At 51.0% G+C, this 27,110-nt stretch overlaps 2 protein-coding genes across 2 annotated transcripts; one reads left to right on the top strand and one right to left on the bottom strand.

The window, feature by feature from the left end:
* Nucleotides 1-10,468, top strand: Plk1 (polo like kinase 1). Its single transcript, XM_021640653.2, has 10 exons — nt 1-904; nt 1,511-1,679; nt 2,488-2,632; nt 3,296-3,389; nt 4,629-4,848; nt 8,185-8,340; nt 9,137-9,214; nt 9,420-9,574; nt 9,675-9,857; nt 9,977-10,468. Exons 1-10 carry the CDS (start codon nt 497-499, stop codon nt 10,181-10,183), a joined length of 1,815 nt encoding a protein of 604 aa, XP_021496328.1. The 5' UTR covers nt 1-496; the 3' UTR covers nt 10,184-10,468.
* Nucleotides 10,469-10,543: 75 nt separating this feature from the next.
* Nucleotides 10,544-26,858, bottom strand: Ern2 (endoplasmic reticulum to nucleus signaling 2). The gene is made up of 22 exons (XM_060366901.1): nt 26,769-26,858; nt 24,538-24,643; nt 23,656-23,689; nt 23,332-23,404; nt 22,107-22,179; nt 21,851-21,958; nt 21,509-21,610; nt 20,378-20,642; nt 18,232-18,310; nt 18,000-18,147; nt 17,754-17,875; nt 16,978-17,133; nt 16,622-16,769; nt 14,330-14,414; nt 13,982-14,171; nt 13,805-13,904; nt 13,532-13,728; nt 12,213-12,360; nt 11,982-12,109; nt 11,071-11,194; nt 10,925-10,992; nt 10,544-10,842 (listed from the first exon to the last, which is right to left on the bottom strand). Exons 1-22 carry the CDS (start codon nt 26,856-26,858, stop codon nt 10,594-10,596), a joined length of 2,793 nt encoding a protein of 930 aa, XP_060222884.1. The 3' UTR covers nt 10,544-10,593.
* Between the last annotated feature and the right edge of the window lie 252 nt (nt 26,859-27,110).

Genomic DNA, 27,110 nt, shown 5'->3' with positions numbered 1-27,110 from the left:
CAGGGAGAGGGCGGTCGACGGGGAGGCGTTGGGTTCTCAAGCTACCCGTAGGGTTGAGAGTTTCAGTTCGAGAAGGAAAGGTGGGTGGGAAGGTGTTAGTTAGGTTCTAACAGAAGTCCCTGGAGGAGGTGCAGGTGAATTACATGATCACGGCCTGGCCGAGGAGCAGAAAGCAGGACCGAATCCTGTTCCGCTGGGGATTTCCGCGCAATTCACTCATTCCGGGTTTCCCAGGCTATCCCACGTGCACGCTGTCCTGAAGTTCCTGCCTATCAAGTTTCTCGCCCCCAAGATCGGAGTTTAAAGGCGGCTGCGCCATAGAGCACTCCCATGGTGCCGCGCGCTGGGCGGGTTTGTATTTTAAATCCCCGCGGCCAATCAGCAACGCGCAGGCCCTTTTAACGTTCCCAGCGCCGCGTTTGAATTCGGGGTGGAGCGGAGCCTAGCAGGGTCGTCTGCACAGGCACGGCCAGGTCTGTAGAGTAACTTCGAGATCATGAATGCAGCGGCAAAAATTGGGAAGCTGGCTCGAGCACCACCCGACCTCGGGAAAGCCGGGGTCCCAGGAGATGCGGCTCCCGATGCCCCGGTGGCCGCACCGCTGGCCAAAGAGATTCCGGAGATCCTGGTGGACCCACGTAGCCGGCGGCAGTATGTACGGGGCCGCTTTCTGGGTAAAGGAGGCTTCGCCAAATGCTTCGAGATCTCCGATGCAGACACAAAAGAGGTGTTCGCAGGCAAGATTGTGCCTAAGTCTTTGCTGCTCAAGCCGCACCAGAAGGAGAAGATGTCTATGGAGATTTCCATTCACCGCAGCCTCGCACACCAACATGTCGTAGGCTTCCACGGCTTTTTCGAGGACAGCGACTTTGTGTTTGTGGTTTTGGAGCTCTGTCGCAGGAGGGTGAGTGTTTCTGCCGCAGGTCTGGGACCCCCACACGCGGAACTTGCTGGCAAAGGGGCATCGAGGTCTTGGAGTGGACTAGAGGAGTTGCTTGGGTTTCAGGCTTCCATGGAGGCATCTGTCGAGGGTGCTTGGCGCTCCTAACTGTTAAGGCCGGGGTTCAAAGGAAGGGGAGCCTGGGCCCTGTTGCCATTAAGGAAGATGCCTCTTGGACCCAGGCCTGTGTGTAAGCGCAGGAAATGGATGCTTAAAGTGACTAACGAGGGGTCTCAGGCTAGGGGGTGCCACGGACCTCGACCTTCCGGAGTGGGACAAGGTCTGAGGCGGGGGTGGGGGGCGGCTGTTTGGAGTCAGATCTCAGAGCTTTCTGGTAAAGGGGGGGTCGTTTGCCTCCCGGGAGGAAGCCCCGGGATAGAGGATCGAGAGTAGGTTTGAGAGAAGACTCTGGGTAAGGGCATGAGCTAACCGGGAGAGGGTCCTGTGAATAAAACAGTATGAGCAGAATTATCAGGAACTGTCTTAGCTCCCGAGCGCCTAGTCCTAGCCACATCCAGCTGGCCACCCTTCGCCTTGGCCTTCAGTAATCTCTTCCTTCCGAATGCTCAGTCCCTGCTGGAGCTGCACAAGAGGAGAAAAGCGCTGACAGAGCCCGAGGCCCGCTACTACCTGCGCCAGATAGTCCTGGGCTGCCAATACCTGCACCGCAATCAGGTCATTCACAGGGACCTCAAGCTGGGCAACCTCTTCCTGAACGAGGATCTGGAGGTGAAAATAGGTGAGGTGTTGGGGCTGGGGCGGGGGTGCCTGGTGCCAGTTCAAGAGGTGGCGAGGAGGGGAAAGCTGGGAGAATGGGAGCCAGACGGAGAGGGAGAATGGCAAGTGGAGGTGCTCCCCTCTGGGAAGCCCTCTAGTCTAGAAAGGAGAAGTGGGGCCACAGTCCCGTGTCTTGCCTTTAGAAGCCTTAATACAGCAGTTTTGAACTTGAAGGTGCCTCCCCAAATACTGCCTTGTCCCCCTATGGCTGAGCCAGGCCCTCAGTAAATTTCCTTTTTAAACTGGAGGTCCACACATATTCTGTGGAGCAAGGCAAGCAGCATTCCCTCAGCTGTCTCTTTACTGAGCTGAAAAGCACCTGTCCCCTTCAAACTCTGACTTGCCAGTCCCCATACCCTTGTCACTTTTTCTCACACTTGCCCAGCAGCAGTCAGGAGGATTATTTACTTGATTCACCAGTACATCCAATTCTGCTATCCTGTGTGTTTTAAATCTGATACATGCATGTGAGGAATGGGAACAGAGGGTAACTTTCAGGACTCAGTTCTCTCCTTCCACTGCATGGGTCCCAGGATCGACTCAGGTTATCCGTCTTGGAGGCAAGCACCTGCCGAACCATCTTACCGCCCTAACCCTGCTATCTAAAGTAAAGGGCAGTGGGAGGCTAGCCAGACAGTGGAGCCTTCAGGGACTGGAGGCTCTGGGGTCTCAGGGCACCAGTGCCCAGTGGTCAGGCCTGAGGCAGCTGCCTACAACCACAGATGGCCCAGGGCAAACAGCTGAGATCGCTCTTCTTCCCTTCGTCTCAGGGGATTTTGGGCTGGCAACCAAAGTGGAGTATGAAGGGGAACGAAAGAAGACCTTGTGTGGCACTCCCAACTACATAGCTCCTGAGGTGCTGAGCAAGAAGGGACACAGTTTTGAGGTGGATGTGTGGTCCATTGGGTGTATCATGTAAGTTGGGAATGGGCCTCAGCAGGGCTTTCTGAGGCATTTCACCCAGTTGACCTTACCCTGTGGGTCCTTCTGCCATGTAGGATGGCTGGTTTAGAAGAGGCTGCCTCAAATGAAGCCCCAGTTCCATCAATCTGGTGTAGGCAGTAGCATTCCTGGAGCTTGGACTTATGGGTCCAGGGAAAGACCACTGCCTTTCTCTTCCTTCACTCCTCCCTCCTGCCCCTTGCTGCTTGTTAAAAGCTTGCACAGACCCAAATCATCAACACCTGAAGGCTTGTTAGGCCTGCAGAATCTCAGACTGTCCCTGGCTGTCTTTCAGTAAAGCTTGGGAAGCACGAATGAGGGAATTAGGCCAGCAGGAAGGCTGGTGGTAGGCAGAAGCCCCAGCACGGTGTCCTGCGGTGGACAGCAGTGGCCTCTGGGGCCCTTAGAGAGCCCTCTGTCACTGCAGGCCAGAGCTGGGTCGTCCCCGGCCCCTTGGTGTTGTCACCTGCATTCTTCTGAGGGCTTGTCCTGGCCATTGGTTGCTGGGCAGACTGGGAGATCATCCCCATCCCTGCCGTCAATCCAGCACAACTCCCTTCCTCCACTCCTGAGACAATGCCTTCTGCATTTGGACTTTGCTGGGAGTTTGAGCAAAATCTTTCCTTGTGCCTCCAGGTACACCTTGCTAGTGGGCAAGCCTCCATTTGAGACCTCATGCCTGAAAGAGACTTACCTCCGGATCAAGAAAAATGAATACAGTATTCCCAAGGTGACGACAACACTTAAATGTCTTAGTTTATGTTTCAGCCAAAAGCTGAGCCTGGCTATATCCCCGGAACAGAGATGAGTCAGTCCTACCCCTAGTAGAGCCACTCCAGATTCTTGCCTCTACCTCCCGAGTGCTGAGATTATAGGCATGCTCCACCATGTTGACATGATGACATTCTGGAAGCTGGCTTTGCATTTGTAGGCAAACACTGCCAACTGAGACCCATGTCCAGCTCGTGTCTTCCTGAAAGGATGTAAAGCACAGGGAGAAAAGGAGAGGGGCAGACGCGCTTAAGCTTGGGACATAGAGCATATCTATCCAGCTAAGCTGTGCTTAACAGAGGAGATGGCCTGACTCTCATGAACTGGGCTTCCCAATGACAAGATGACAGCCATTTTCACAACCAAATGGCATGGATCAATTTGAAGGGATAACCCATTTCTGGGGACACGGGACACATGGCCACTTTCAAATTGGTGTCCTTATTTGTAGAGTAGATACTATCACAGATCTGCTCGCTGCAGACAGCATGGGCTAGCTTGAGCAAGCTGGACTGCTGTGGTATAGGTCCTGGCTTTATCACTGAAGCCTTGGGTATTCTCAGACAGGACACTCCCTCCTCTGAGGGAGGGAGGCCTAATAGTGGATATGTGTACACCTGTAGTTCTAGCATTTGGAAGGCTGAGGCAGGAGGGTTGCAAGTTCCAGGCCAGCCTCAGCTACATAGTGAGATCCTGTCTCTATTCTAATTATATAGAGGAAGGGGAAGAGAGAGACCTCGAGGTATTTTTGTGAGGGCCAAATGAGTTACTGTACAGGAATACATTCTTGTCACGTAAGCATAGAGTTAGTACTGTGACAGACATGCTAGGTTTTATCTCATAAACCAGGTATCCCACTGGTGGGCTTCTAGGTGTGGAACCTTCTCTCCTTGGTAGGCCCTAGAAAGCCCCAGTTATTTGTCATAGCTGAAATCAGGGGTGGAGCTAGGATTTAAATACAGGTCTTGGGACCTGGAGGTTCCTCTAGTAGATAATTAAATGTCCTTTGCAAGGGAAAGTTATCCCAGGTTAATCTTGAGTGCCAAGCGGTAGGAAATGATCCTTTCTAAAGTTGAGGGTGGAGGGCCTGCTGGAACTTCTGGCCATGAGTCGAGCGAGGTACCTTTGAGACTGGAGCAGCTGCATGCTGGCTGGGGGCCCTATCTCATCTCACTTAGGCTCTGCCTCTCCACTCCAGCACATCAACCCAGTGGCTGCCTCCCTCATCCAGAAGATGCTTCAGACAGACCCCACTGCCCGTCCTACCATTCACGAGTTGCTCAATGACGAGTTCTTCACTTCTGGCTACATCCCTGCCCGTCTCCCCATCACCTGCCTCACCATCCCGCCAAGGTTTTCAATAGCTCCCAGCAGCCTGGACCCCAGTAGCCGGAAGCCTCTCACAGTCCTCAATAAAGGTAAAGCTTGATCTGGGTAGGACAGACTCCGGAGAGCCCAGGTGCCTTACTGCCTGCCCCCAGAGGTGTGGGTCCTATCCTTGGGTCTGATCCCTGGGCCCTTCCACCCCTTGGCCACAGAGGAAAAACCATTGGACCCAAAGAGGAGGAAGCAGACTGAACAGCAAGCCCAGGAAATTTTTATTTAGAGTCTCTAAGATCTCTCTTGCATGGTCTGTTGAGAGTGCTGTAAGTTTTCAGGTGCAAGCCTGGAGGATGATGTCCCATCCTTAGTTCTCACACTCAGCACTCCCTACGTTGCTCACTCCCAGCACCCTTTGTTCTTTTTTGTGTGTTTTGTTCCTCAAGAGACTGTCTGTCACTGTCACCCAGGCTGCTCTTGAATTCAGTCCTCCTGCCTAGGGCTTTCCTGAGCACCAGGATTACATGTTTGCATTGGTGCATCTCACTTTTGAAATGTCTATCTACGGCCAACTCTGGCGGTCTGCCATTTTACTCTTGCTCTGAAGTACGTGTCTTTTCGAATCGGTGGAGTCCCTTTCTCCTGCTTAGTTAGCTTTTGTTTCTAGAGCTCTTTAGAGGTCAGAATTTTTCTGATTCACGTTTTAATATCTATTTTTTAAATTATTGTCTAAACTCTTAGAACAGTGGCCTAAACAGAAAGCGTTTGACTCTCTTTCCCAGTTTGGTTACATTCCTTCTGATGCTTGCGTCATCCGTCCCCTATGCATTCCTCTTTCTTAATCTGAGAGAGAGAGCTTTCCTCTGCTGGTCATACTTGGGATACATTTCATGGCAGAAAAAAAAAATGTGACAAACACCAGTATCAACTTTGGGACTATCAGCATTAATCATATATTATGTTATATTATATTATATTATATTATATTATATTATATTATATTATATTTATATTTATATTGGGGGGGAGACTATAGCCCAGGCTGCTCTCCAACTCATAGAGATCCACCTGCCTCTGTCTCCCCAACTGTTAGGATCAAAGGTGTGAGCCACCTTGCCTGGCAGCAGTATTGTTTGTTTGTTTGTTTGTTTGTTTTACTGCCCCTCCCTTCCCCCCTTCCTTCCTTTTCTTTTGAGACAGACTGTGAAACTAAGGCTGACCTCAGGTTTGAAATCCTCCTGCCTCACCCTCCCCAGTGCTAGGCTTATAGGAGTGTGCTTCTGCATTTAGCATTATTGTTATTATTATTGCAGTCTTATTTGTCCTTAATATATATTATTAAGAGTTGTAATCTTTGGGAGGTAGCTTGAAGGGCTTTGTTTTTCTGGATGATACATCACCAATTTACTGCAAAAATCTTAGTTCATCTGTTTCAGTTAGATTTCCATTTTTAGGCAAGCGACTTATGCTGGTTTTGGTGCTTTGAGACAGGGTCTCTGTGGTCCAGTTCCAGGCTAGCCTTGAACTCCCAAGTGCTGGGATTACAACTGTGTGTCTCACATCTGACTTAATGATTTGGTTTATCTTGAAGTAATCTTAGGGTTACATGAAAATGCTGCAAACAAAATAGAGCTGACTTTGCATGTACCTTCACCCAGCTTCCTCCACTGTCAGCATCTCTCTTGACCACAGAATAACCACCAAAACTAAGACACTGGCCACAAAAGGATCCTGCCAACAAGCTCCAAATGCCCTCCCTGTTCACACTTCTTGTTCTGTAGCAGGATGTCAGTCGGTACCCAACTTGGCATTAGTGACTTGGCTTTTTAGTCTCCTCCAGCCTGTGACGGCCTCTGCGTTTTTCCTTGTGTCTTGTGACCTTGACACTTTTGGGTGGTGCTCGATGCTTCCTCACGATTGCAAAGAGGGTCTGCATTCTGAGCAATGCTTTTCTCAGTGTGCCAGGGAGACAAGGCTATCTCTGCTGCAGACATCGTAATTGATAAGTATTTCGCAGGGAGCTGTTTGAAATTATACCACTTCATCCAGCTGTTGCCCACTGACTTCAGCACCCGCTTGGTTTGTAGTGATTATTGCTGTAATTTCTCTTTTTCCTTTTCAATTTTTGAGACAGTGTCTCATGTGGCCCAGGCTGCTTGGAACTCAGAGTAGCCGGGGATGACCTTGAGCGTCTCCTTCTCCTGCTTCTGCCTGGAGAGTGCTAGGATTACCGGCAGGCGTGAACCACCGTGCCCAGTCTGTGAGGAGCTGAGAATCTAACTAAAGGCTCCATGTTAGAGCCACAGCCCAAGCCCCTCTTCTGTTCTCCTTTCCTGTAGTGCCAGCCTTCTGGATTTCAGTCTTATGTGGTGGTGGTTAAAATACTGCTTTTTAAAGGGTTTTTTTTCCCCCTTAAATAAAGTAGTATTAAAAAAAAATTCTAGAGACATTTTTCAAGCTCACCCAAAGGTAGAGAGTTGCGTGATTGTCCCTGGGGTCTTCTCCCATTCCCAATAGTTAGGTTTGGACAGGTGTGATTTTTGCTAGGGTTTCTTTTTTGTTTTGTTTTGTCTCTGGTTTTGTTGTGTGTGTGTGTGTGTGTGTGTTTATTTTTATTTTTTACTGTGTATGGGTATTTTGCATGCATATATGTCTATACACCACATCATGTCTGGTGACCACAGAGGCCAGAAGATCCCCCGGGAACTGGAGTTACACATCTCTCCAGCCCCCTTTTGGCTAGTTTTAAAATCCTATCTTAAATATTTTATTTCACACTTGAGTTCTCAATGTAGTGTGATGGTTTGTTTGGGTTTTTTTAATTGGAAAATTTAAGAAAAATAACCTGTTTCATGGGAGAACTGTCACGTGCTAGTTTGGGGAAATGAGTTGTTCAAGTGACAGCAAGAGTACCCAGTGCACCCCTAGCTGTCCTAGGCCACCTCAATGCTTCCGTGTGTGTCACTAGGCTCGGTCTATCTGTAAGCACACAAAACAAAGGGTTCAGGTAGGAAGCTGCTGAAGCTTTATTTAAAGGAATCTGTCCCTCGAAACATTGTGCCCACCCATCCTTCCACCTTCTTGGATGCACAGGTGCCCTTCACTCTCTGCTTGAATGGGAGGGGAGCAGCTCTGAGTTGCTGGTGCCTTCAGGCAGCCTCCCTCACTGACAGCAGCAGCTGCTGTCCTGAAAAACCAGGCTGTCGGGTCAGAGGCCTGAGCGCCTGAAGCCTGTGGCCTCTCAGTAAGCACCACATACCTGTCACACAAACTGGTAATGACTCAGCTTCCCCAAAGTGGTGACAGTTAAAGAGTTTCTCTGGGAAGAATGCTAGCTGTGGCAGGCAGTAAAATGCACGCGCTCCTCCAGTTTTGTGCCTGGCCAGTGACCATGTCACCGTCTTCCCTGACCAATGACCATGTCACCTTCTCAGGCATGGAGAACCCGTTGCCTGACCGTCCCCGGGAAAAAGAAGAACCAGTGGTTCGGGAGACAAATGAGGCCATCGAGTGCCACCTTAGTGACATGCTACAGCAGCTGACCAGCGTCAATGCCTCCAAGCCCTCAGAGCGAGGGTTGGTGCGGCAAGGTGAGTGCATGTCCAGAGAAGGCAGGGTGTCTCAGCCAGCAGAGCACTGAGGCCCAGTGCCCACATGACCTTTGCTTTGCCCATTTCCTATAGATCGAAGTCCAGATGAGTTAGCCTTCACCTCCCTAGTGTGCCTTCTGCCTGCTTCTGCTCCATCTCATTTAGTGGGTTGCTGATAGGCCATCTCTGCATAGTGGCACTGTCTGGGTCTCTTCCGCTCAGGGAATGAATCCCTCAAGAGGTTCAGATCAGCTCCAGCCTCAGGGCTTTTGTGCCCAATGTCACTGCCTTGACCCCCACTGCCAGTTCTTCCAAACCTGACATAATTCTCTGTAACATCTCTTCCCAGCACATTCATGTCTTTACAATAGGGACCTGTGTACACTGAGTTGGTTCTAGCATTGCAGTAGTTGTCTGGTCAGCTACGTTTCTTCATCACTTTAATCTGGGGCAGTAGGCCTTCCACCAGCCCCAGTGCTAAGGACAGAACAGCCTAGAGATTTTGATCATTTTTTTTATCCCTGTGGTTGGACTGTGGGCTCTTTGAGAAGCCTGGGGTTTTCTTTTCCTGTCTGCACCTACCACCGCTCATGAGAGGCAGTAGGCTTAGAGTAAAGGGGGCCCACTTGGCATCCTGGGCTGTGATTCTCCATTTGGGTATCTGGGTGTCTAGGATTGTGCTGTCAGGCCCCACCTCAGGCTTCATGGGGTCAGTATTCTGCCCTGGGGAGGGCTGCATGAGAGGACGGGACGGGGCTATGGGGTTGACCTAACCAGTGCTCTGTTTCTGTCTCAGAGGAGGCTGAGGATCCTGCTTGCATCCCTATCTTCTGGGTCAGCAAGTGGGTAGACTATTCGGACAAGTATGGCCTTGGTAGGTGTCCCAGAATGTGGGATGGGCGGGGGGGATGGTGAGGTCATGGCAGCCTTTGAGTGAGTGATTTGTGCGTGTATGCGTGTGCCCCAAAATTGAATTTAGAGCCTTCCGCATGGTAGGCGAGCACTGTACTACTGAGCTATTTCAAAGCCTTTGCCCACCTCCTCCTGCCCTTCTGAGATAGCCCTCCACTTGTCACCAGGGTATCAACTGTGTGACAACAGCGTGGGGGTGCTCTTCAATGACTCAACACGCCTTATCCTCTACAATGACGGCGACAGCCTGCAGTACATAGAGCGTGATGGCACGGAGTCCTACCTCACCGTGAGCTCCCACCCCAACTCCTTAATGAAGAAGGTGGGTGCTGGCTGCCGAGGGCGGGCTAGTGTGGTACGGACGGAGGCCGCCTCAGCGTCAGGCCCTCATTCTGGAATCCCTCCCCCAACTTTCCAAGTAGATCACGCTCCTCAAGTATTTCCGCAACTACATGAGCGAACACCTGCTGAAGGCAGGGGCCAACATCACCCCCCGGGAAGGTGACGAACTGGCCCGGCTGCCCTACCTGCGAACGTGGTTCCGCACACGCAGCGCCATCATCCTGCACCTCAGCAATGGCACTGTGCAGATTAATTTCTTCCAGGTATGCAGGGTAGGGGCAGTACTTGGGTGGCTGCACCCAAGCACTTTACCAGCTGCAGTGCCTTCCTCCCCTCTTAACCTTAACCTCAGACACCAGCTCACTCCCTCCTTCCCTCCTAGGACCACACCAAGCTTATCCTGTGTCCCCTGATGGCAGCAGTGACCTACATCGATGAGAAGAGGGACTTCCGAACATATCGCCTGAGCCTTCTGGAAGAATACGGCTGCTGCAAAGAACTGGCTAGTCGCCTCCGCTATGCCCGCACTATGGTAGACAAGCTGCTGAGTTCACGCTCTGCCTGCAACCGCCTCAAGGCCTCCTCCTAGGTCTCTGTCCTTCGGACTGGTGCCCCTTCACTCTGCTAGCTCTGGGCCTGCACTGCTGGCCCCCTGGGGCTGCTGTTCAGTGCCCCTGGCCCTGGGGGCTGGGCAGGGAGCAGTGCCTGGCTTGAAGGGGTTGCTGTGTAAGTTATTTTTGTACATGTTTGGATGTGGGTTTACAACCTCTTCTCCTGCCCTCGGCCCACTGTATGAACTGTATAGATATTTCTATTGAATCTGAGACTGCCCTTTCCTTGCCTTTATATACATTAAATATATGTACATCTCTTTTTCTTTGGTCCTATATTTCTTAAGGGTTCCCTGACCCCAGAGTATTTCTCTGCTCCAATAGTCTCAGGCTGCTAAACTGCTGCCCACCTTTTCTGACACTCTTGAGGCCAGATTCAGCCACAGGCTCAACTTCTTGGTCTGCCTTTGGGGCCTGTGGTGATCTCAGCCCTTTGTGGCATCTGGCAGGACCTCCTGGCATCCAAGGCTGGTGGATAGTAGGGCAGGAAGATACTCTCAGAAGCGCAGGTCCTCATGGCATGGTGAGTGTGGAGCAACAGCCTCGGGAAGCGGTGTGTGAAGTATTGGATGAAGCCAGCAGGGAGTTGGCCTAGTGCCTGGCGCACCTCAGTTGGGAGCTCCCTATAGTGGTGCTTCTGGGGATGAACAGGACAAGGACCCTGGTTCAGCTATGGCAGACCATCTCTGATCGTGCCCCACCCAGGCTCCAGAACATACCTTGTTCCTCATGGCACGCAGCAGGTCTCGCACGGACGTCCCCTTATATGACCGGAACCGTTTCAGATCTGTGGGCAGAGAGACGGGCTGCAGAGGAGTCCCCACTGGGTCTCTGCCCCTCAGGCCCACCCAAGTGCAGCCTCTACCTGCCTGCAATGGTGCCGAGATGTGCTTGTGCCAGTTTTCCCGGACCACCTTGTGGCTTCCCGCCTCCAGTGCCATCACGAGGGCCCCCTCCTCTGGCTCCTTCTCCAACCAGTCGCTGACATCCTAGGACCCCACAGAGCTCCTGAGCCTTGTGGCCAGTGTCAGAGGCCCAAGGGCCAGGACTGTGTTGTGTGGCTGATGGTGGAGGAGCAAAAGCCTCTTGACTTCCCTATGCCCTACCTCCGTGCCACCACCCACCTTGAAGGAAGCTTTGTTGCCTCTGTTCTATGGGTAGGCAGCCTGTAGCTCAGATGTGGTCCTTTGCCCAAGGTCACACATGGAAGGAGTATCTACATTGGTGTCACAGCATGAATGACAGCAGATGAGAATGGACTGCATTTCCATACAGGGGCAGCTAGAGCAAATGCACAGATCCCAGGGTACAAGGTTCTTTTCCCTTAGCCACTCTGCTTTCCGTTTCCTCAGGACCTGAAGTGGTCCGAATGAAAATGGCCTCCATAGGCTTGTACATTTGAATGTTTGGTCCCCAGTTAGTAGAACTGTTTGGGAAGAATTAGGAGGTGTGGCCTTATTGGAAGATGTGTGTCTCTAGGGGTGGGCTTTGAGGTTTCAAAAGCCCACACCAGGCCATGTTCCTTTCTTGGCCTACAACTTGTGGATTAGATGTGAGCTCTGAGCTACTACTCTACTACCATGTTTGCCTTCCTCCAAAACACCAAGATGCTAATGGACTGACCCTCTGAAACCATAAGCAAGTGCTCAATTAAATGTTTCCTTTATAAGTTGCCTTGGTCACGGTGTCTCCTCACAGCCACTGAACAGTTAACTAAGACAGGATTCAAACTTGAAGCTTTGGGGGGGGGGTCCCTTCCCAAGATCTCCATCTAACCTGGAAGAACTGGAGCTGCTTGGCTCTGCTCCAAAAGAGGGGGTGGGCCAGTACCCAGCCTGCTGAGGGACGATCCTGGGGCAGCAGGCTCAGCATGGCTTTCACCAAGTCCAATGCCACAACATTCTCTGGAGGGCAAGAGAAAAGGAATGGCTTAAATTAAATGTGCCCGATCTCATGCCTCCTCCCTCCCATCTTTGCTGGTCCTGCCTGGCTCTCCCTGGTTCTCACCATGGGTCTCCTCTTCCAGCTGAGCCAGACAAGGATCCCCTGAGAGGATGTTGGCCTGACGGTAGAGACTTGCTCCAAAGGGGTGGCTGCCTCCAGAAAGCACGTAATAAAACACGCAGCCTGCAGAGAAGATATCCACAGCACTGGTCTGGGGGCCAGAGAGACGGGCATGAGAAAGAGGAAGTGGGCCTTGCTAAAATCCCCCTCCACCTGTAGAGTAGCAGGGAGCCAGGGTCAGGGGTTGTTGAGACCAGGACTCAAAGATACTTTTCTCTGCCCCTGTGAGCTTTCTGGCTTCCTGGTTTTCCTTCCTATAGGGAGTCACAGTGGAATTGAGTAAGGCTGACCACACTTGGGTCAGAGTGAAAACTGGTCATCACCAGGAGACTGCCCGGATGACAAAGCTGAAGTTTTTTCAAGTGCATTTGAAAATCTAAGGCGTGTGCGCATGCGTGCGTGTATGTGTGTATGGGATTTCCCCAATGTTAAAATACTGACGGCTAATATAAAACTATACTGTAGAGGCAGGCTCCTAACACTAGTACATCAAGTTTCTGGACCCTTCGGTCTCTTGCCCCCTGGTCACTACCTTCTCTTATCTTTAGGAATAGGCATGGCTCTGCCCAATGATGTGTTGGTCCATTATTGCTTCCCCTTCCATCCACTCATGAATCCAGACCTAGAGTCCTAGGCTCCCAAACTCAACCGGGGCTGATGCTGCTTTGCCCTTTGTACTGCCATGACATTAGTGTTCACTTTCCCTTTTTCTTCACCCCAGGTCTACACTGATACTGGGTCCTACGTAGCTAAGGAGATCAGAACAGGTGAGAGCCAGCATCTTTTATTTATTTTTCTATGTAGTTTGAACTTAGGATCCTCCTGCCTCAGCTTCCTGAGTGCCGCAATGCAGGCCACCGTACCCAGCTTTTATGTATTTGAGACCCTCAGTGATTGTGAAGCATAGTGAAGGTTAAACCTTATTTTCTAAGCCTGGCATGGTGCTTGTAAACCTCTGGCACTCGGGAGGCTGAAGCCAGAAAGTTCAAAATTCAGGGCCCGCCTAGGCTAGGTAGTAAGACCCTGTGTCAAAGTCACTTTCTGATCATGGTTTCTCAACTTGGGTGACGGATTTAGGACAGCTAACTGTCAGGAGCAGATAGTGCCCTGTATGCTATAGCACGTATAGCAGCATCCCTGGCCTCACAGGATGCTACTCTCTTCCCAGAATAGACCCTGATGGAGACTCCCTGGGGGAAGGAGGGGATAGATTCTCCCCTGGAGCCTCTTTCAGAGAGGAGCTGGCTGGCAGGCAGACTCACGGGGCTGACTGTGGGCAGCTGCAGGAGCTCTGGAGCCATCCAGCCTTCTGTGCCGGGAATGCCAGAACGGAGACTGAAGCTACAACGGCCAGCAGGAAGCTTCTTGCAGAGGCCGAAGTCAGAGATGACCACTCTGCCTTGGCCTTGGCTGTCAGGCCCAGCCATGAGAATGTTGCCCGGCTTCAGGTCACGGTGTACTACAAGGGAGTGGAGAGAGTGAGTGATCGCCGATGGGGAAAAGGAGGGGTCGGGGGACTAGGAATAAGACGGTACCTATGTGTAAAGAGTGTAGGTGGGCCAGGCCGGACATCATCTGCTGTAGCACCATGGTGGGCTCCAGGCCCCAGCGGTCTAGGTCTGGGTTCTCCACATACTAAGATGAGGGAAGGGCAAAAATGTCACTGCTCAGCCCAAGGCCTTTCTCCCTCCCTCCCTGGGCTCCCATCTCACCTCTTGCAAGGAGGCCTGGCAGAGCTCCAAGGCGATGTAGTGGAACTGGGGACCACGCTCAGTGCAGAAGTAGCGGAGCACATTGGGGTGCCTGTCAGACTCTTGAAGCAGCTGCACCTCTCGCCGAACCAAGCTGAAGCACTCCCGGAGAAGCCTCTTCACAGCTACGGCCCGTCCCTCAAACTGCCCTCTGAACGGTGGACCAGTGGTGGAGGGCTCAGAGAGAGCCGATAAGGAAAAGGGTTGGGACCTATCCCCCTGGGAGTCTGGAAGAATGCCTGTCCTTTGGTTGTTGTCAAAAGGGCTGCGAGGGATACAGCTGCAGCCTGGGCTCCAGCTGCCACTCACCGGAAAACAAAAGTCCCGCCTGCCCCACGTCCCAGAACGTCCTTGGGGTTGAAGGAAATCTTCCCCACCACAGTGGGCTGCTCTGCTACTGAGAAGGAAGATGAAGATATCAGTGTCCTCTTAGTGACCTCTGCTTACTGCCCACAGTCATCCTCCCCCACCCATCTTTGCCATAGGCCAGACCCACCCTCCATCTTATCCTTTCTCCAGACTTCAACCCTTCTGTGCTCAGTGTGCTGCAGTGGCTAGAGCCAGGACCCAGGTGCCAGACACATGGCTCCAGTGGCTGGTGCTGCTATTTGGTGTGGCTAGGCAGGGGACTCAGGACTGATAGCGATATCACCTTTATCGGTGTGAGGATCAAGTGGATACACAGAAGAGGGAGTGGGTGATATTGGCTCTATGACTTCCTTTTGAGCACCTTCTGTCCCTGTTTCTTCCCCCCCCCCACATTCTTTTACCTCTAACACAACAGTTCTTTTTATGGAAGTAGAATGTTTCAATAAAAAGATGAATTCAAGTAGGCAGAGCATGATGAGATTGAGCACAGTTGTAGCAAATAAGTGTGATGCTGAATGCTTCAGTGCAAGCTTAAAGCACAGCACAGTGCCTTCAAAAGTCTTGGTGTGTGAGTGAGGTTGGGACTGGGGAGATGGCTCAGTCAAGGAAGTGCCTGCCTTGCTATGGGAACTTAAGTTTGATCCCAGTACCCATGTGGAAACCTGGGCATAGTAAGCCATACTTGTAATCCCAGCACTGAGGAGGCTGATCCCTGGGGCACACTGGCCAGCCAGCCTAGCTGAATCAGTGAACCCCAGATCCCTGTCTCAACAAATCAAGGTCTATCCAAGCAGAGTGGTACATGCCTTTAATCTTAGCACTCAAGAGGCAGGGGCAGGAGGACCTCTGTGACTTCGAGGCCAGCATGGTTCCAGGACATCTAGGATGATGCAGAGAGATCCTATCTCAAGAAACCAAACCTACCACTAACAACAACAAAACCCCAAAACCAAGGTCTGTGGCTTCTGAGAAACAGCATCTGAGGTTGTCTTTTTGTCTGCACATGTAAACACACACACACACACACATACACACACACATTTCTCTATTAAAAAAATATACTGGCTATTAGCAAGAACAACTCTGAGAAAAAAACAGTCTTGACTGCAGAGAGACAAGAGGATTCCACTCCAGAGTCAGAAGGTCCAAGGAAATGGGTTTTGGGGTACAGTGGAATGTATATTTCCTTGGGACTAGGTGGAGTAAATAAATGACAAGAACTTCATCTCAGAGCTAGGGTTACCCTGCTGTGGAGTCCTTTAGGAAATCTGCCCCTGGACTGAAGCTCAGAGGACATGCTTGCTTTCCTAGAACTGACTCTGAGGAGGGGCGGAGGCCCAAGGAAGAGAAGGACATGGGTGAATACTGGAGCCTCAAGCCAGGAGCGAGGCAGACATCAGCTTGAGTAAAGCACATAGCAGGTGGGAATTTGGCATGAGGAAGCAGGCTGAGCAGCAATGGGGAGGTGCCAGCACCAGCTCATAAAGACACAAAAGGCACCAGTGTGGCTCAGGGCCACAGAGAGGAAGACTAGGGTGAGAAATAGGTGCATAAGCCATACCCCCTTAGCACCAGTAGACACAAGTGAGTCTTTGAGGGCTTACACTAAAAATTAAACCAAGAAACACTGAAAGGAATGTTGAAACAAAATCAAAACCACACCTAGGTAACTTACTGCTACCATTATATAAAAAAAACATTATTTTAAAATAATTATCAATACACCTAGATATGATTTTTTTTTTAGACACATATCCCAGGCCAGCCTTGAACTTCTGATTCTCCTCCTTCCATTTCCTGAGGGCTGGTATTATAGGACTGTACCACCATGCCTGGTTTGAGTGCTGGGGTTCAAACCCAGGGCATCACACATGCTATGCACACACACTCAACTGAGGTATGTCTCCAGCACTGACTTGCTAATAATGATGATGACCACCTCTGCGACACTGTGAGGTGTTTGCATCTCCATTGGACCAGTGAGAAAACAGACACTCAAAGGCAACTCTTCAAAAGCTAGCTGACCACAGTTTGATCTGCACACAGTTCTATCCACAGCTAGAGACCCCAAAAACAGTAATAATATTATAACAGCAGACACTCGCAGAGACTGTCTCTCATTATCTATTCCACCATCTGCAGTTTCTGACAGTTTGACTTTGAAATTAAACTATATTCACCCTTCCCTTTTCTCTGCCGTTGACTCCCCAAATTTTGTTCATTCAAGTTCACCTTCAGGGTCATGGGATGTCCGGGATGGCTCTGGGAGGCTTTGCAATCTCTTCTGGTCCTGCGGGGTGGCGCTTGAGGGCTGTGTCTGAGAACCCTGCGAGGGGTCAGGAGGGCCTGCAGGTGCTGAAGGGCATGGCTGCTGCTGTTGCTGTAACACATGGGTTTTAGTGGGTTCGAGCCTTCCTGATGGGCCTCAAGCCTTGCCAGAGCTGGGTTCACAATAGAGCTTGGACTTACAGAGCACAGGAGCAGGGGCTCCTGGGAGGAAGGCAGAGGCCGCTGAAGTCGGGCAAGGGAAAAGCAGAGTTCTGTCTAGGAAGATTCTGAGACAGACAGGGTCAGGATGTTGGACTTACCTGCCTCATCAGGTAGAGAACCCAGGCTCCTAAAAGGATGGCAGTGAAGCTAGCTGCTAACAGGTCTTGGGATCCCAGCCCTGCATAAGAGTCTGAAGCTTTCTCTTCAGGATGTAGTTTTGGATCCCACGGTTCCTCCCTCCTCAGGTTTAGGAGCTAAGAACAAAGTGGCTTTCACTCTTGATACTCCCTCCTATGTGCAACTCCTAAATCTTCATCCCTGGGTTCCAGACAGGGCTTAGCTGAAATTGTAGGGAAGGAGGGTTCTCTGTACAGTGCTATCTATAGTTCTGAAATGTCGCTCAGGAGAGGACAAACCTAAGTGAAGACCGGCATCTCTTTGAACATATTAAAAATTCACGTGTTCATGGGGGTGTTGTTGAAACTGTGAGGGTCATCTCCAGAAATTAAGAATTTGGTGGGTCTGGAGCAAACTCTCAGGGATTTGGAAATCTTTGCTCCTTCTAACCTTGAACTACTTACGAGAGCTTCTCCAGTCTCTCCTGGGAGAGCATGCCTTTATAGTTTTTCTGTTTTTAATTTCTCAGTTGATGAATATTTTACAATGTTTACAGTGAAGAGTAAGGGGGAAAAATCTGGGGACTACGTTTTGTGATTTAGGAAGCCAATATCATTTTGACGTTTTAAACATGCCTGGTAGTAACAGCAACAAAACGTTTTCTGGGAACTTTTATGCGATTGCCTGGGGAAGAAGCACAGAGGCTGTATGCACTTCTTCTGGGCCCAGCCATAGCCCCTGCCACCCCAGCACTGACCTCGGAGAAGAGAGCTGGAGCATGGAGGCCCTCTGGGGCTCTTGTCTCAGCGGATGCTTTCCCCGGGGCGGGATGAACCCTCAGCATGGTGGTGTGCAGGACTGGGGGAGGTTCATGGTATCCTAAGCGGTAGGGGTAAGAGTCAGAGTGTTGAGGATACTGTCAGTATTCCGACCTGAAACCGGGCTAATAAGGCTTTTCTGTTCGTCCACTTCAAATTGAAATCGGGGGCGGGGGGGGGCTCACCAATGAGGAGCCACTGGCTGGGGAGGGCCACGCTTCCTGAGGGGTATCTCACAGCAGTGCTGGGGGAGCCCTCTCGTTCTCCTGAGACTTGAAGCGTCACCTCCTCTGTTGTGGGCCCATCCACGGGGGCCAGGGTCAGTCCACGGGGCTATGGCAAAAGAGCCACATGTGAAAAGAGACCCCTATCCTGCTCTATCCCTCTTGGCAGCCCACTCATAGGTCCCCTTCTCACCACGAGGGCCACCCCAGTATGGACCAGTGCTTTAGAGACATAGAAACCAGCTTCTTCTTTCCCCACATACAGTGTCATCCTAAAGGGGAGGGGGGAAAGAGAAGGATGAGTGATAGCGGTGGGTAGCTTCAGCATTACTCTACCCACGTGACCTCTGTACGTCCTTCTGTGTTGACACTGGGATTGACCACGTGACTTGTTTTAGCCAATGAAACGAATCCAACACAAGCATAAACCTGAGTGATTCTTGGGCGCTGGGAGTTGCCCTCCAGGACTGTTCTTGAAGCCCTGAGACTACAGCGTGAGGAAGCCTTCTCTCCCACAAGGGATGAAGGCCCTTATGGTATATAAATGAAATATTCTAGGTGACACCTTCCAGGCCAAATGGCCCACCAACCACTAGACAGGTGAGTGACAGTACTCTGGATCATTGCCTCCACCAAGTCACCGGTTGATTTCGGAGACCAGAAAACTACCTGGATGACCCAAAGAAACGCGAATATAGCAAGTGTGTGCTGTTTTTCAGCTACAAGCGCAGGAGTAGTTTGTCATGCAGCAAAATGAACTGGTACAAAATCTATAGCAACATTTTCTCAATGTATATCTCACTGTTGTTTTTTTTTAAAGATGGGGGGGGTCTTACTATGTAGCCCAGGCTAGCCTCGAATTCATGATGCTCTGCCAGTAGTATCCTAAGTACTGGGAGCAGAGGCATCCATGACCACACCTGTCCACAATCTCTTATAAGAACTCAGTTTTTACGGGGTGTGGTGGCACACACCTTTAATCCCAGAAATTGGGAGGCAGAGGCAGGTGGATCTCTGTGAGTCTGAGGCCAGCCTGGTCTACAACGTGAGTTCCAGGACAGCAGGGATGTTGCCCAGAGAAACCCTGTCTCAAACACACACACACACACACACACACACACACACACACACACACCAAAAACCAACCAACCAAACAACAAACAAAAGGAAAGGAAGAAAGAAAGAAAGAAAGAAACTCACTTTTCTACATTGGAATTCATCACCTCCCATTTCATCTTTTTCTTCTTTCTCTCTTCCTCTTTTAGTATTTGAAAAATGAAAAATGAAGGCAGCTATGACCTTCCAGAAGCCTGCTATACAGCCTTTGCCTCCTTGCTTACAGGCTGAACTCTCTAACCATCCTGATCCCTCCCCCGCCCCCCAAATTCCTGTCTATCACCTACTACTCAGTCCCTTGAGCTTTTCTGCTGCGGCATCATCTTTTTCCAATGTAATGCATTTTATTTTTTACATGTATGGGTGATTTGCCTGCATGTATGTCTGTATACTCCACACACGCATTGTGCTCACAGAGGTCAGAAAGAGGGCATCAGATCACCCGGAAGTGGAGTTCCACATGGTTGCGAGCCACATGAGGGCTGGGAAGGAATTGAACCTGGATCCTCAGGAAGGGCAGTCAATGCTCTTAATTCTGTGCCATCTCTCCCATGCTTGTGTGTGTGTGTGTGGCAGGGGGTGAGGGAAACGGCAAGGCAGAGAGAGAAAGAGAGAGAGAGAGAGAGAGAGAGATTGATTCTCAGGCAGCTTTAGCTGGCTTCAAGCTTACAGAGCTCTAACTGCCCCTGCCTCCTGAGTGCTAGGATTAAAGGTACACGCCATCATACCCAGGCCCCCGGTGTCATCTTTTTTCTGAATTCATTCTAAATCTCACCGTGTTATACCGGCCTTTTATATGTCTGTCCTCTTACTAGACTCCAGGCTTCCTGAAGGCAGGAGAACTGACTCTACTGTTTGCTCTTGGACTCTCAGAGCCTAGCGCATGCTTGGCATTCAGTAAGTGCTCAGTTAGCTTTTGTGGAGCAAATGGAACAAATAAGAAACCCCTGTCTTCTCCAGTGTGTGTCTTAGAATAGCTTAAGGAAGGCTAGCACCTAAAGTATTTAACAGTCACGTTGATTGGGACCCAGAGGACGCTCCTAGGACAAACTCTACTCAGTCACTTGCTAAGTCTTGAACATCCAGGAGCCCTAGGGATGTTATCTTGATACCCGATGTAACTGTATTGGTGGGTCACAGCTGAGCATTATGACTGGCTATTCAGCTGGGGCTGTTGACACCTTCAGAAATGCCCTCCCTGGGCTCTCTATGTGGACACTCACAAAAGCTGGGTGTCCGAGGAAGAGAACTGGGTTGCTGTGTCCTGGGAGCTGGAGGCGGGCAGTCGGATGTGGCCCCAGCGGAGGACAAGGAAGTGTAGGGTGTCCTGAGCCAGCGTGAGATGGGGCAGCTGGCGCAGGCCGTCCTGATGCCATGTGTAGATGGCCATCACAGGCACTCCCAGGTCCTGGGTCCATAGCACAGTTCCACTTCCTGGATCCACAGTGAGCAGCAGGCCCATCCCACAGGACGTCAGGTGGCTCATGTCTACCAAAAAAAAAAAAAAAAAAAAAAAGGCGGGGAGATGGCATGGCAGAGAGGTCTCAGGGAACACACCAAAAAGCAGCTGGGGTGGGGCACGCTCAGATGTGCAAAGGTCATGTGAGGCCACGTGGAGAGTACTGCAACGTAGGAAGATCAACCCAAGTTTGTCCAAACAGGAAGGGATAGGTTGGGGCCATCCAAAGTTGACTCGTGTGTCTGTGAGTCTGGGTCATCCGAGAGAGTTAAGATGAGAGGTCCTTTGAGGGAGAGATTTTTAGGATGCAGGTCATGAATCATGGACATGGTCAGACTGGGGGATCAAGTAGTGTGACCCAGAGGCCGTTGGGTCCTTTGGGAAGCGCTTGGAATATGAAGGGGTCACTTAGGAGCCTCGGTGGTGTCACTCATGTGTTGCCTGCATAGTGTGTCATGAAGAAAGATGAAGTCAAGAATTGAGAGGTCAGTTAGGACCTGGGAGGCTCCTCAGAAAGTTGGGTAGGATGGGTGCACATGAAGGGTGTAGCAAGAGTTATATGCAGGAGTCACTCACCATGTTGAGGTCAGTTTAGACTTGACGGGATTGCTCAGGGTATTTGGGGAGGTTGCTTGGGGGTTCCTTAAGAAGCAAGGAGTCACCCCAGGTTACCTGGCTGGGGTCACTTGGGGGTATGGCTAAGTTCGGATGTATTGCTCAGGCCATGTGATCATCAGAGCCATCTCAGGTCAGGTCAGGCTGTTAGCATTCAGCACATGAGGGGGCAGCATAGAGGCGGATCACTGTGTGCTGGTACTTGGTCCCGATGTCACTCGGGGATTCCCCAGGTTGGGGACTTTGCTCCGAGGTAAGGCTGAGGAAAGGTGACACTCACATTTCCCAGGCGAGCCGTCCATGGGGGGCGCCGAGTAGCGGCGGTAGGTAGTGTTCCAGCGCAGGGCTGGGGTCCGTGGGTCGTGCATGGAGACGCTGTACTCTGTGTGCCGCAAGGAAGGTTGACAAGGTTATGGTCATACGGTGCTTCCCCAACCCGACTCCAGAGACCATCGCTCTTGTAGGACTAACTGGAGGCCTGCCAAGCATTTGGATCGAAGTCCTGATGACCAAGCCTATCGATACACCTCTCGCTCCTTGGTCAGTGCTCAGCAAAATGTTTATTGATGATTGTCAGATTGACCGGCTAGCCTGAGTTCAATGCTGGGGACATCTGACTTACGGGTTCGGCCAATGTAGAGTTGAGGAGTAGAAAGGCCCTCTGTGGTCAGTGTCATCTGGGTTTCCCCTGACTCAGGGTCCACTACAAACCAGGCATCCTGCTTCCGGCCTGTGGAGGAGGAAAGCGGGCCAACTTTCAAGGCGGCGTAGGCGAGGCTGCGTGTGCCCATTTGTTCCTGGCCAGGTTGGTCTGACATGACCTAGGTCCCCGTTCTTACTGGCTGGGTCTAGCCCCCGAAGGCTGCAGAGATACTCACCTGTGTAGAAGACCCCATCAGAGCTGCGACAAGGAGAGGCATGGACCAGCTCTGGGATGGTGAATGGCAGTTTCTGAGAGGGAAAAGGTCCGAGAAGGGGTAAGAGCAGACACAGGCACAGCCCTTGCTGTGCCACACTCACCAAGGTCAGCCTAGAGAAACCTTTTCACTGGGCACCTTGCACTTTCTGTTTCCCAGGAGAGGAAAATGGAGCTCCAGAGGCTAAGTAAGTCAGCTCATGGCACTCTGGTAGACCAGCCTCAGAGCCAGCATTCTCAGTCACTTGCTACAGATAGAGTCTCTTGAGGAAGTGCAAAAACAAACAAACAAAAAAACAAAAACAAAACCACACTGGGTGCCAAGACTCCACAAGCTTCACTTGATTGCACCTGATGACCTCCTCCAAATAGATACATGTACACATGCACACACACACATACAGACACAGACATATGTACATGTAAAGACACACAGAGATATATACACACTCAGATACACACACATGCCACATAAACACAGAATGAATACATGCACACACACATATACACATACATAGAACACACACACACACACATGCACGCACATAAACACACAGACACACCCATACAGATGCTCACACCCACATGGGCTTTAAAACTCAGTAGCCACAAAAGCCTCAGCGAGATTGAGGATCTGTTTGGACTCAGTGTTGGTGGTGAGTGTGGGTCTGCCCTTTACCCTCCTTTGGCTCATTCTCTCTCTGGAGTCTGTATTATGTGAGTGAGTGAGTGAGTGAGTGAGTGAGTGAGTGAGTGAGTGCCCTGTTTTCAGGTTTGTCATGGGTTTTAACAAGGAGCACAGGGTAAGATGAGCATATATAAACCACCAAACATCAGAGCCAGAGCTACCTAGCTGAGTTACATATTCATGAGCAAACTCAGACTAACAGCACTACTGAGATGGGCCTCAGCCTAATTCTTTGAATTTGTGGGTGATGTATTATTTTAGCAAAAGTTAACCGGTACCGTTTTCACCTCAATGCCCCCGGAGTCTTGAAGATGCCCTATGATATACTCAGAGGTCTGATATTCTGCTCTGTGGATACGGCCAGACACCCCACTTTTCAGACAGACTTCAGACAGTGGTCAGAGCCTTGACTGACAACTTCAGAAGACACCCCACTCCGATACTCTCTGGCTGATGGATTCGTGCCCCAACCCTTCCCAGGCCATGAGGGAAAACAGACCATCAGCCCCTGTTGTTTCTGGGTTTCCAAGATGTACAGGCTGCCATCAGCTGGGTCAGAGAGAAAGGCCGTTCTGTGGAGCAGAGAGGGACACAGAGAAGGCTGGGTGCATGGCTCTGGCTTCGTGAAGGTCCTTTCCCCACCCCTTCTCAACCAGCAGAGTGTATCCCTGTGGGAGGAACCTTGGAGCGGCAAGAGGCCTTTCCACATTATATGAGACTCTTCCTAACTTCTGTTAGGAAGTCCCACGTGCCCCCCCCCAAGCCCTCACACAACTATGGCTCCCACAGTCACCCTTTCCACAAGAGGCCCCAATTCACTTACTCTGTGACATACATTGGTCCTTGGATAATGGGGTCTGCAGGGACAAAGACAACAGGTCTCAGTCTCTTTCTGACTCTGTTGAAAAGCATAGCTCAAACACACCGAGTTTTTACCCTTTGCCAGATGGAGAGCCCAGCAGGTGGCAAGAGCTCTGTCATCCCGTTTTACCCCGTGTGCAGGTGAAGCCACTGAGGTTCAGAGAGCGGAAGTGAGTTTCCCAAGTCTACACAGGTGCTTACTGGTGAAGCTGCCTGTGGACACTGGCTTGCTGGGTCCTAGTGTTCATGTTCGTGTGTGTGTGTGTGTGTGTGTGTGTGACAATCAAAGGTGTCTTCCTCAATTGCTCTCTATCCTAGTTTTTCCTTTCTTTCTTTCTTTCTTTCTTTCTTTCCTTCCTTCCTTCCTTCCTTCCTTCCTTCCTTCTTTCTTTTTTGTTTTTTTGAGACAGGGTTTCTCTGTATAGCCTTGGCTGTCCTGGACTCGCTTTGTAGACCAGGCTGGCCTTGAACTCACCTCCTGCCTCTGCCTCCATGAGTGCTGGAATTACAAGCATTCACCACTATGCCCGGCTCCTACTTTTCTTTGAGACAGAGTGTCCCCCTGAACTTGGAGCTTACTAATTTGGCTGGGATGGCTGGCTAGGAAGTCCCACAGATTTTCTCATCTGTCTTCCCAGTTCTGGGGTCCGGAAACACACTGCTGTAGCAGTCATTTTCATGTGGGTGCTGGACACCCAAACTCAGGTCCTCTCCCTTGTGGGGCAAGCCCTTAACCACCTGAGTCATCTCTCCAGCCCTTTCGTGCTCCTGTTCTTATCTTCTGTGTCAAGGTGAATGCCCACTCCACCTTGAGACTAAGGAGAGACAGGTATTCCTTGCTCACCGTCCTTCACTGTCCACTCCAAGTCTCCTGTCTGCTTGTTCAGGGCATGGAGACTTCCATCCAGGGTAGACACAAACAGAAGGTTCTCTGGCCTGAGGGTCTGGACCTGGGATGAGAAATGAAAGCATCTCATCTGAGCGTTCCAGGACCCCCCTTGCCTATGCCCCAGGTTGCCTTGGCTGGTTGAGGAGACAGAGATGGGAAGAAAGATGAACTTGACCTATGGAGGAGGTCACAGTGGGAGCTGGGGGAGCTGAGGAGACTTTGAATCCCACTTCCTCCTTTTCCCCTGTGTTCTTCTGTCTTCCAAAGCAGACCAAAGGGCTGTGTGTGTGTGTGTGTGTGTGTGTGTGATATGAATCTGTGTGCACATGTGTGTTTGTGTTATATGCACCTGTGTGCACATGTTTGTGTGTGTATGTGCATGTCTGTGTGTGTGTTTGAGCACATACGCGCACACATGCATAAGTTAATATCCGTTCTCTTCCCTCATCACTTTCCAGCTTTTGAGACAGTCTCTAGCTGGGGCTCATTGACCCTCCTAGACTAGCTGGAGTGGCCCAGGGATCTGCCTGTCACCTCACTCCCACCCCCTGACTCCCGCCACCCAGCACAGGGGTGACTTCACATTCGTGCCCACACTCATCGGGCTTTGGTGCATGAGCTGGTGATTCAAACTCAGGTCCTCAGGCCTCAGTGGCAAACAAAAGGCCTTCCCTGATCTATATACATCTTCCCTCTGGGATGGTGGCTCTGAGTATCCCCATTGCCCAGGTCAGGGAGACTGAGGCACGAGTGGGCGTGGTTTCCTTCTCCTCAGTTAAATGTGTACCTCTTTTTGGAAAACCCTTTCTGCCTCCCCAGACTGGCCCAGCTGCTTTTGGTGCCAAGTTCTGTAGTCCCCCTGATGGCTGCAGGAGGGAGGCCTGGAGCTACCTCATATCTGGCCCCTGTTGGGCTCACTTGCCAGCTCTGGGCCCTCCTTGAGCAAACAGGGTGAGGCTGAGCTCAGAGCAGGAACCCTAACATCCGGGTGGCCCAGCCGCACCCCTGAGAAGGCCACATCCTGCTTCAGGACCCTCAGGTCTGGGATGGAGCCAGTGGTATTTGCTGGAGAATCAGGAGCTCACCATCTAGCTCCTTTCTTTTGGGCCTCAGTCTTGCCATCTGCAACTTGATAGAGAGATGAGCCAGGGAAAAGGCCGCCTCAGATTGGCTGCCCCCAAAAGAATTTTGTTTGATGTTTACAGTGATTGAAATATTGCTTTTAATTATCTTTTTGTTGTTTTGTGAGACAAGAGCTCCCAGTCTAGCTCTGGTGCTGGCCATTGTAGCTCAGGCTGGCTTTGAGCTTTTGATAATTTTCCTGCCTCTGCCTCAGGAGTTCTGGGATTAGAGAAATATAATACCACATGCAACATTTTTTTTTAAATGGGAACATTTATTTATTTACTTATTATTTTTTGACACTGAGTCTTTCTATGTATTCCTGTCTGTCCTGGAACTTGTTCTGTAGAGCAGGTTGGCCTTGAACTCATAGAGATCTGCCTGCCTCTGCCTCCCGAGTGCTAGGCTTAGAGGCTTACATTTTTATTTTTAAAAATCCAGGTTTTTTTTAATTATCATCCTTATTTCTACTTTCTCCAGACACATCGGGTCTGGCGGCACCGGGATCCCACTATTACTTGGCAAGTATGGATGGGGCCTGAGCTAGGGGAGGGGCTCCTAGTGTGTTTAATCCTACCCTGTCACTTTAGCCGGGGAGAGACTCCAGGTAGGATGCACACTTGGACCCCTGGCTGGGCAGAGTGAACTGATCTGCTCCTAGCAGGCATGTTGGAGCAGAACTCTACATAGGTCATTAGTCCCTGAACTTCCAAGCCTGAGGAGAGGGGATGGTGGTCCAGCCCACACAGTGCCAGAGACTGAACCACGGTTTCACAGCCAGTTTCTCAGCCCAAGACTCTAAGTGGATCATACTCTTCAAGAAAACGGGATCCTCAAAAGGTTTCAGAGGCCTGACTTTACTGTCTCCTCCCTACGACCTCTCCCCTCACCTCTTTCCCTGCTACAGAAGAGGCTGAGCTAGGTTTTAAGAGGCATCTCCCCAAGTTATGAGGGGTTTACTCGCTAGGGGTCATTTGGGGCGATCTGAGCCCAAGGGAAAGAGGGAGAGAGAGAGGTGCTCCTATTGGCCAGCTACATCCCCAGCCCCCTGGCCCAGCACTCACCTGTGGCCCAAGCGTCCCCAGCAACGTCGCAAGCTGCAGCAGGAACCAGAGGGGAGACCACAGTGAGGACCCCGAGACTGATCCCGCCATAGCCTGTGGGCAACCACAAAGTAGCCAGCTCCCTGACTCCCAACCTGCTTCCAGGCTATAGCGGAGCTCCCTCGGCTGGGAGACTCCGCCCCCTACAGAGCCAGCTGGCAAAGCTGTCTCAGGCGAAATCTCGCACTGTGGTGGCCCCCGCCCTTGCCACCACACCCACGTTTCACCCAGTCCCTTCCACCTTCGCGCCAAATGTGGACAGTTTGAGCTTTCCCGGGAGGGATTTTGCTAGGAGGCCGGCGC

Source organism: Meriones unguiculatus, chromosome 14 (assembly GCF_030254825.1).
Source record: "Meriones unguiculatus strain TT.TT164.6M chromosome 14, Bangor_MerUng_6.1, whole genome shotgun sequence".
Taxonomy (NCBI): Eukaryota; Metazoa; Chordata; class Mammalia; order Rodentia; family Muridae; genus Meriones; species Meriones unguiculatus.
Note: the sequence above shows the minus strand (reverse complement) of the source record. Positions and strands in the feature narration are given on the sequence as shown.

What these genes read in the sequence shown, in the direction of transcription:
- Plk1 (XM_021640653.2), top strand. Translation starts at nt 497, where the DNA reads ATGAATGCAGCGGCAAAAATTGGGAAGCTGGCTCGAGCACCACCCGAC. An exon ending in TCTCACAGTCCTCAATAAAG is followed by an intron (nt 4,849 to 8,184) that starts GTAAAGCTTGAT and finishes TCACCTTCTCAG; the next exon opens with GCATGGAGAACCCGTTGCCT. An exon ending in TGCAGATTAATTTCTTCCAG is followed by an intron (nt 9,858 to 9,976) that starts GTATGCAGGGTA and finishes CTTCCCTCCTAG; the next exon opens with GACCACACCAAGCTTATCCT.
- Ern2 (XM_060366901.1), bottom strand. Translation starts at nt 26,858, where the DNA reads ATGGCGGGATCAGTCTCGGGGTCCTCACTGTGGTCTCCCCTCTGGTTC. An exon ending in TGGGGACGCTTGGGCCACAG is followed by an intron (nt 24,644 to 26,768) that starts GTGAGTGCTGGG and finishes TTCTCATCCCAG; the next exon opens with GTCCAGACCCTCAGGCCAGA. An exon ending in AGCTGCCCACAGTCAGCCCC is followed by an intron (nt 12,361 to 13,531) that starts GTGAGTCTGCCT and finishes TCTGGCCCCCAG; the next exon opens with ACCAGTGCTGTGGATATCTT.